Source organism: Gossypium arboreum, chromosome 7 (assembly GCF_025698485.1).
Source record: "Gossypium arboreum isolate Shixiya-1 chromosome 7, ASM2569848v2, whole genome shotgun sequence".
NCBI lineage: Eukaryota > Viridiplantae > Streptophyta > Magnoliopsida > Malvales > Malvaceae > Gossypium > Gossypium arboreum.
Genome location: NC_069076.1, coordinates 63,072,052 through 63,081,078, shown reverse-complemented (window position 1 = coordinate 63,081,078; position 9,027 = coordinate 63,072,052). Strand labels below are relative to the sequence as shown.

The 9,027-nt window shown below is 33.9% G+C and overlaps 2 protein-coding genes across 3 annotated transcripts; both read left to right on the top strand.

Moving 5' to 3' along the window:
- The first annotated feature begins 287 nt into the window (after positions 1-287).
- On the top strand, positions 288-4,936 carry LOC108466364 (nuclear transport factor 2). 2 transcript variants are annotated; one of them, XM_017766693.2, is made up of 9 exons: positions 288-532; positions 633-767; positions 886-1,195; positions 1,618-1,874; positions 2,305-2,494; positions 2,808-2,941; positions 3,046-3,114; positions 3,810-3,888; positions 4,440-4,936. In XM_017766693.2, exons 1-9 carry the CDS (start codon positions 500-502, stop codon positions 4,580-4,582), a joined length of 1,350 nt encoding a protein of 449 aa, XP_017622182.1. In that variant the 5' UTR covers positions 288-499; the 3' UTR covers positions 4,583-4,936. The 2 variants fall into 2 exon arrangements, with proteins under 2 accessions (XP_017622182.1, XP_017622180.1); XM_017766691.2 differs by having other exon boundaries at positions 289-532; positions 2,299-2,494.
- Positions 4,937-5,972: 1,036 nt separating this feature from the next.
- LOC108468900 (uncharacterized) lies at positions 5,973-8,851 on the top strand. The gene is made up of 4 exons (XM_017769769.2): positions 5,973-6,183; positions 6,570-6,704; positions 7,986-8,173; positions 8,488-8,851. The coding sequence occupies exons 1-4, from the start codon at positions 6,125-6,127 to the stop codon at positions 8,679-8,681; spliced, it is 576 nt and encodes a 191-aa protein (XP_017625258.1). The 5' UTR covers positions 5,973-6,124; the 3' UTR covers positions 8,682-8,851.
- Positions 8,852-9,027: the final 176 nt, after the last annotated feature.

Sequence of the window (9,027 nt, the reverse complement as noted above, 5' to 3'; positions counted from 1 at the left end):
ATTATATAAAAAATGAAAAAGAAAATAGTTTGAAACAAAAAACATCATATGCATATCATTCTCTTTTGAGCAAAATCATATCAAAGCCGGTTTTTATATTTGCGTAACACGCCGCGGTTATAGTTTAATAGCCGATGATTTAGGTTAAAAAAAACAAAGGGCTGGGTTTAAACGGACGGCTGTGATATTCATATTTTTTTACTCTGTTTTCAAATTGCGAAGGTTTTTAACAATATATCAATTCATCTTACTAAAACTCTACCGTATTTATTTATTTTTTGAAACGGAAACAAATCGGCAACTGCTTTTCCCCCGTCATTTAAACTCTTAGCAAAAATCATTAAATAATTTATGAAAACAATCACTAGGGCTTCGGCTACTTCACCTGTTGGATTTCAAGACTTATTATAACATTTGGTGGGGGGTGAGGGGGTTAGATTAGATCTACATCCTCTTCACTGCATGTTTTGTTTTGAGGTCATTTAACTAACTCATCACAATGGCTCCCTCTTCCTACCCTGGACCTGCTCAGGTGATTCTTTTTTTCTTCAAAAGAAAACGTTTTATGTTTCTCTTTGGCTTTTTTTTATTATCTTACTAATCAATGATTTTGTTGTTTTTAAAAATTTCAGGTTGGTTCATACTTCGTTGGACAATACTATCAGGTACTTCAACAGCAACCTGATCTAGTTCATCAGTTTTATTCAGATGACAGTACCATGATTTGGGTCGATGGAGATTCCTCTGACTCTGCTTCGGCGATGCTGGTAACTTCTCCTTTATTTTCAAGCTTCCTCTTTTCAGGAATAAACTTATCTCAATCCTTTTATTTTACATCATTATTGATTAATTTATAATTTATTGTTTTTTAATCTTTCTCTGCAGCAAATTCATGCCATGGTAATGTCACTAAATTTTACTGCAATCGAGATCAAGACAATTAATTCTCTTGATTCTTGGAATGGAGGTGTTCTGGTGATGGTTTCTGGTTCCGTTAAAATCAAGGATTTCAGTAGTAGAAGGAAATTTGTGCAAACCTTTTTCCTCGCTCCTCAAGAGAAGGGTTACTTCGTTCTTAGTGATATCCTACAGTTTATTGATGATGGAGTGACTTCACAACTTCCAGCTTCCACATTAAAAGAAAACAAGCATGATGCTCAACCAAATCTGTCAAGCCCTGTTGCAGAGCCACAATGTACTGTGTGCAGACTTTTTTCTTAATTTAATCTAAAGTTTTTATTTCAAGTTATAGCATTTTATGGACTTATTATCCGCATGCAAAATGTAGATGACTTAAGTTCTAACTAGTTTAGATGTTCTAACATAGATAGTAGAAATAGTTAAGTATATTTATACTCAATTGCTAATGTTATGTACAAAAATTGAGGGATAATTATATCTTTGTGGCTTCTTGTTACCTTAAGTTGCCTGCTTATAATCCTACCACTTGAGGCACTGAAGTCAACACCTTATTGTGGTCTTTACTTAACAATAACAAGTTAATCTCTGGGAAATAGTTCTTCTTCCCGCTGGTCTTTGTTATGTGCTATTCTGATGGTAGCGATTTTTATTTGTTTTTTTCTTTTTTGGTTTGGCCTAACATGTTGAATTTTACAGATTCTGACTATGTTTTGAAGGAAGAGGCCAGGGAATATGTCAACTCTGTTCATATAGATGATGATCCTGTTGACAAATATAGTCTCCCTGAGCAACCACAAGAGGAAGGTTTTGAAGATGAAGTTGTGGTGGAGGAGGCTCCTGCAGATGAAACTCTCGCTTCACATCACAATGTGGTGGACATTGTGCAAGAAATCCCAGCTATCCCTTTGGAGGAACCTGTTGGGGAGCCTCCAAGGAAAACATATGCCTCTATTGTAAGTACTCCCCTATTGCTGATTATGCAAGTTATGTATGTTTATGACTCTTGCTTTTTTTAGGTTTCTCGTTGCCTATTCTTTACTTCTTAAATTACTATCATTTTATCTGAATGAGTATATACTTTCTTTGTCCCTAATGTAACCAAAATTCAGTGAATTCTACTCAAGTGTGTTGCATACAAGATCCGGTCTTGCATTACTGAAACATGCCCATTCATGAAAAAAGTAAACTGTTCAGACATGAACAATTAATAAATTATCAGAGGGGAATTATGGACACTTGCCATGAGTTATCAAATGAGTGTCGAGTATGATCGCACTTTTTCCTATCTGATACCCAGACTACAGATTAATGGTGTTTTATTTGTTGAAATTTAAACGATTATGGTTGGTTAATCAACGTTAGTTGGTGTTAAAAAAGGTGCAGTTGCGTGTTCCAAAGGAGCAAGCCGTTTCATCTGTTCGAGTGCAACCATCTTATAATAAGGTTTCCCAGAGTACTTCAGATTGGGATCATATTCCCGAGCCTACTAGTCGGCGGTCACATCTTGCTTGGTCAGATGTGTCTGAATCTGCAGCAGAAAAAGCAGTAGAGGAAGGGTTGGTCTCTGAAGAAGGTTAGTTTAGCTGTATCTACTTTGGTATGTTTTTTTTTTTTTTTAATATCAGGAGTTACAGTGATATAGTTTCTATTTGATATTTTGGTTTGGCTAATCAATTGCCCTTCTCTAGCATATGTATTGGTTAGTAAGCATCAGAGTTTCATTTCTACTCTTGAGGAATTAAAGGTTTAGAGGCGGGATATTGGAAATACCTTTCAGGTTTAGAGTTGAGACAACTAGACAAGATTTAGAGGTCGCAATTCATATAAATGTTCATGATACTCGGTATTAGGAGTTGCAATCTGATTACTGATTTTCATACATTCAGGTGAATATATTGGTGAATACAAATCTGTTTACGTGAGGAACTTGCCCTCTACTATTACTGTGACTGAAATTGAGCAAGAGTTCAAGAATTTTGGTAGAATCAAGCCTGATGGTGTGTTTATCCGGAACCGCAAGGTGATTTTCTTCTTCTTCTTCTTCTTCTTCTTCTTCATCTTCTTCTTCCACCTCCTCCTCCTATGTGGCTTCAAACAAACTAAATTTGTGTTAGATGCATGCAGGATGTTGTTGGTGTTTGCTATGCTTTTGTTGAGTTTGAAGACATTTTTGCTGTTCAAAATGCAATCAAGGTATGAATTTTAGTTTTTTCTCTCAAGTGTATATGTTGGATTGCAGCTAGTAGCCTAGTTACTTCCTGTATTTCTTTTAGAATTTCAAAGCTCTATTCTTTCTCAGATTCCTTGCTAGTTTCCCTTTTGAATTATTCATCGAAAGTTTGTAACTATTTGTTTGACTTATGTTTGTCTGTAACATTGAGTTACTGTAAAAGGAGCTTTGAGCACTCCTTAACATTGTACCACTGTGATTACATTTTAGTTTTATTTTTCATAGTTGTTCATATTGTTGGGAAATTTTAAGCTGCATCCATGTACTTTTGTGATGCTTTTATTACACTGCTTATGATGGATGAGATTGAGATGACTAGCACAACCATGAAAGAGCTTCTTGCGTAAATACATGAAAAAAGAAGCAGATTTTGAGAGGAGGGTGAAGGAAACCATGCACTTTTGTGATGCTTTTAAAAGAAAATTGACTTATAGCACCCTTAAGTGTCAAGGCTTTATAGTTTCTCATTGCATGAAGGACGCTTTATATACATAGATATAATACAATGGCAGCTCCAGGTGGTACCATTGAAATAACATAAATCTACTTTTGTAGTAAATTTGTATGTTTACTGCCATCCTGAAGCTTTGAGGTTTTCCTTTATTGCTTTTGTATTTATATTTTACATAATACTGACCAAGTTTTGTTTCTTCTGTAGGCATCTCCTATACAATTGGGGGGAAGGCAAGTCTACATAGAAGAGCGCAGGCCAAATAGCAGCAGTACACGAGGAGGAAGTATGTACCTTAATATACACTCTTTTGTGCCCTAGGATTTCCTTCTATGGTTTCAGTAAAGTTCTCTTTCGTGATTGCTGCTTTTAGATATCTCCAGAACATCTACAAAAGCATTCTTTTTACTTGTACAAAAAAGTCACTCTTTACAAACTTAGAGTTACTAAATTCTTCTGCCTCATTTTTCTTGTTGCTTCACTAAATTTCTGCATTTCTATGATAATACTCTAGGTGGCTTGGTTTGGTAGTCACTAAATATGATAGTCAGTAAAATTGACAATCTTGATGAACAGTAAGAAATTGCTTCTATAGTGTCTAACATATTAGGACTGCGTTACTACATTCTTATTCCTTGTGCAAATTCAAAAAAAAAAATAAAAAAAAATAAAAAAGCCCCCAAAACATAACTATTCTTCCTGCCTATTTGAAACATGCATGTGCTGTAATTGATTTGCATTGATGGGTTAGAAATGGTAGTCAGCTTTCTCATTATGTAAGTGAATTTGCTTTGAGTATTGCTTTGTTGACATGATTCTGCCATTCAAAATTACCAGGAAGGGGAAGAGGCAGGGGCAATTATACAGCTGAAGCCTCGAGAGGTCGTTTTGGTTCTCGTAGTTTGGGTAGAGGAAGCAACCAAGAATCTGGTGACTACAGATCAAGAGGCAATGGTTTGTATCAGCGAGGTTCTACATAAGACACTGTGTTTGGCTGAATGAACATTTCAACTTGTGGCACACTGTTGGATCAATTTTTTTTTTTTTTGGGGGGGGGGGGGGTTGATTGAGTTCTGAATGAACATTTGCCATCAGTGAGTTAAAAAATTATGCTTGTACCTTTTGGAGTGTGTGATTCCACATAAAAGAAGTGTTGGGGGGATAATTTTTCATGTCATCCTTTAATGAGTGTATGTTGCTCTCCCCTTGAATGCTTTTTATTATGCATTTCAAGCGGATCATCTTATTTTTCTCTTATGGTTTTGAGCTGGTTTATGACCACTTAGATTTGGCACAGCTCTATTTGAGTGAAAAGAATATAAAGTTATGGCAAATTTTTGTTTCTGTTGATGTCAGTTGACTCCAATTATGAGTTGACTTGGAATATCAAAGTTCTTTTTTTTTTTTTCCCATTAAAAAAGGGCTTTATCCCCAGTGTTGAACATTTCTGAACTCTTGCAAGTTTCTCAAAGACAAAAGTGCTTTGTAGCTTTTTGGTTTGGAAAAGCAGGAGTTAAAATGACTTTTTTTAACTCTCATCGATGATTATTATTATTATTTATTTCAAGTATATTTAACCTGTTTTATACATTTTGATTACTTAAAATGATTATGACAATCTAATCATTCTTTTTTTTTCATGACAACTATATTTATATTAATAAATTCTATGATTGAATTGTTAAAATATTAATCATAGAAAAATTATGAAAGTGTATAAAATTATGTTAGTTTTATATTGGTATAATTGAATTCTATGTTTATATTTTAACAAGGCAAAACTAGAAAGGGTGAAATTAATTTATAATTTTATAATGGTAAAAATGTAATTTTATCATTTTAATAATTTATATTTTAAAAGATTGAATCAAATTTTCATATTTTTAGGGATCAAAGTGTAAGTTTACTTTTATTAATTTAAATTATTAAAAATTCTAAAGGATTTAAATGGAAAATTTTCTATTTTAGGGGATCGTGCCCAAGTCCCTTAGTGTTGTCCCTGTATTTTAATATTTAAAATATTTACAAATAATTTAAATTTATTGCTTGAAAAAGTATTTAAAAATATATTTCATATATCAAAATATTAATAGTGAGTTACAATATTATTTTTTATTAAATTATTTTAATTTTAATGATAAATATAATTAAAATGATTTTTTAATTTTAAATGAACATTTATCTCCTAAATAATCATTTAAATCAAAATTTTCACACAAGTGGTGTTTTTGTATGATGCAACTTTAGGTTATTTTATTTTATTTTACCACCAAAAAAACCATAAAAGAATATTTAAACGTGGTAAAGAAAGATTGGGCCTCAAGAACTTTATAACCCATTGATGAAAGTAATTTTGAATGGCCCAAAGCATAATTTTTGCCAACGAGTTCAAATGGAGTCGAGCCTTTCGGTGACATAACAGAGAGGAGGAATACAACACAACTGAGGTTAAGGGAGGAAAAAAAAAGGGTTTGAAGCAGTAGGTAAGAGCCTTTTGGCGGGGCATAACGAAGAGGGATATCATGCTGGCCAGAAGGTTGGTTTCTTTCTTCAAGAATTCTCCATCTTCCAAGCTTTCCAGGTACTTTTTTTTTTTTGAGTTTCCAGTTTTAGGATTTTAGCAATTCGTTTTCTGGGATTGAATTAGCCATAAATTTCTAGCACCCATAAATTTTCGTAAGATTTTTTTTCAGATACTGAAAGTGGGTTAATATCCAAACCAGGAGAAATCAAGGGACTTTGAGTTTATTTATACTTTGGTTTGTGATAAGAGTTCACCCCAGATGATGTTTAGGCTCTGTGTCAAATCCCAGTAACAGAATTACAAATTCAATGTTCAGATAGTTTATTTTGAGTTGCCACTCTGGGTTTTTTTGCAACATAAAATTGTTTTTTGTTGTTGTGGTGGTAGTTTTTAGGTTCTTCCAAATGATAAGTTAAACTTCATCATGTTTTACTTATTTGCAGCAATGGAACTTCTGTGAATGACGAAAAGAACAAGTCGTTTGCTGGTAAAGCGGTTTCTTTTATCTTGATTACGGTAACAGGCGGTGTTGCTTTGAGTGCTGTTGATGACCTTGCCATCTACCATGGCTGTAGCAGGTATGATCCATTTCATCTGGCTCTGCTGTAAGAGTTTTACTAATTGGATGACTTTGTTTTTCAAATATGCAAAACGAGATTTGAGTTATAAAATGGAAAATACCAATACAATGCTAGAACCTTATTATGTAGAAAAGAAGTAAAATGCTAATTAAAATTAAATAGCCTAGTTATTTGAAAAGATTGCTATCAGATGCATAAAGTATAAAATTAATTTCTAAATAGTTCAATCTCTTGATTAGCATACTCCGATCTATATTAATATTGGATTCTGCATGTTCAACTTCGCCAACTTTTGGATTTTGATCATCTTCTGGACATAACAGAAGAATAGAGGAAGTTTATTTGCTTATTGTCACTGATATTATAATAGGATAGGAATTGTTGTCAATGGTCCATGACTCCACTTGCGAAATTAGCTATACCTTGGATTTCCTTCTGAACTCGGAATGCATACACTGAAACTGTAAGCTTATGTGCTTGAATGTTGTATCTATTTTTTTATTTTTTTTGTAGAACGTAACATCTTTGAAATATTAGAATTTGGGTAAAAGTACCATGGAGGCCCAATCAGATTGCATTTTGCTCCCTTCACTCAAAAGATGAGAAAATTAGTCTTTTTACGTTAGATGATATAGCAAACTGGTTATTTCTATTAAACATTCATCAACTTCTACTGTTAAAAACTGGTATGGCTAACGAAATAACCAGACAGTTAACTAGACAATTACACATGATGTGCCATGGGTACCTCATATTCACGTACATGGACAAGTTTTTAACAGTAAAAATGGATGGATTTTTTAACAGAAAGACTAGTTTGCTCTTTGATCTAACGTATAGGAACTAATTTGCCCATTTTTTGAGTAGAGGGGGCAAAATGCAATCGACTCCTAGTACAAGGGTCTCCATGGTACTTAGAATTTGTTAGCGTTGTAACTTGTATTGTTGTTATATGATCTCCTTACGCACAATGTTGTACTTGATCCCCTGGAGCATTCGTTTAGTGGACAAAATATTTTCATGGATATTGGGTGAAAGGATAGAATTTATTGCTATATAGTTTCTGGTTTCTAATGGAAATAGCTACTTCCTTTTTCTTCCAGTAGTAACCCCAAGTATGATACTTTGGTTTTCATTTTTTAGCAACTTCCAAGTCTTCTTGTCTTGTTGTTTATGTTCCAAAAATTAATGTACGATGTTGGATTTTCATTTCATTCTGCATTTTCTATTTGCAATGATGAACAAGTTATCCTTATAATCGACCCTACAACTTTTTAGAAAGGCAATGGAGAAAGCTGGTAAGAATCAAGCAATCATAAATGCTATTGGGGAACCGGTTAAGAAGGGACCATGGTACAATGCTTCTCTTGCTGTAGCTCACAAGAGGCATTCTGTATCTTGCACATTCCCTGTATCTGGACCACAAGGCAATGGAGTATTACAATTGAAGGCAGTTCGTAATGGAGGTTGGTGTCGTCTGATTTATGTTCTTCTTTACACCTTCTGTCTTTTCTTTGGTTCAATCTCTCAAATCCCTCTCATTAATTACATGCGCAAAACACATATTCTCTGAGATCTCTCACCTTTGATGTATCAATTGTCTCAATTCTTAGAAGCCTCTTTTGTTAAGTAACCTCTATCCGGGAAGTGTTGTATTAGCACTTTTCGGGTTTTTTAGAGCAAGTTTTAGTATTAAACCAGCTTATTCCAAACAATTCATAAGTTGGTATATTACTTCTGTTTTAACCTGATACGATTTTGAAATGGGATTCTTTTACAGATGATAATTGGTATTCATATGTCCTACCTCGGGACTGGGAGATCCTAATAATGGAAGCCCTCCTATATGTCCCGGGGAATGAAGAGAAGCAGCAAACATTACGGATTAGTCTCCTTGAAAATGCACCTTCTCCGTCTTGCGTAGCGTGCACTGAATGCAAGCCTCAACAATCTGAGAATCAAGAGAAGAAATAGTGGAGGAGGTGATGAATCTTATCTTTTTTATCTTGTTAGTAGCAGAGAAAGACGTCCGTATCTGAATGTATACCTGAAAAGAATAAATTTTGAGAGACCAATTGATGTTGTCATTTTCAGGCAGGTAGAGTTCAAATAAAAATTCATTCTGAGATATTTATTTGATGAAATTGCAGTTCCAGGTTGATACATGAGAAAATGTGAATGATGTGTTTACAGTTGTGAATTAAAATTAATTTTTGAAAGTTGTATAATCATTATCCCTAGTATTCATTTCTTTAACAATAAGCCTCCTCCCAGTGAATTTTGAATTTAAAAACTGGAGAGAATGGAGCAAACGCGGATT

What these genes read in the sequence shown, in the direction of transcription:
- LOC108466364 (XM_017766691.2), top strand. Translation starts at nt 500, where the DNA reads ATGGCTCCCTCTTCCTACCCTGGACCTGCTCAG. An exon ending in AGGGTTGGTCTCTGAAGAAG is followed by an intron (nt 2,495 to 2,807) that starts GTTAGTTTAGCT and finishes TCATACATTCAG; the next exon opens with GTGAATATATTGGTGAATAC. An exon ending in CTGTTCAAAATGCAATCAAG is followed by an intron (nt 3,115 to 3,809) that starts GTATGAATTTTA and finishes TTTCTTCTGTAG; the next exon opens with GCATCTCCTATACAATTGGG.
- LOC108468900 (XM_017769769.2), top strand. Translation starts at nt 6,125, where the DNA reads ATGCTGGCCAGAAGGTTGGTTTCTTTCTTCAAGAATTCTCCATCTTCC. An exon ending in ATCTACCATGGCTGTAGCAG is followed by an intron (nt 6,705 to 7,985) that starts GTATGATCCATT and finishes ACAACTTTTTAG; the next exon opens with AAAGGCAATGGAGAAAGCTG. An exon ending in GAAGGCAGTTCGTAATGGAG is followed by an intron (nt 8,174 to 8,487) that starts GTTGGTGTCGTC and finishes ATTCTTTTACAG; the next exon opens with ATGATAATTGGTATTCATAT.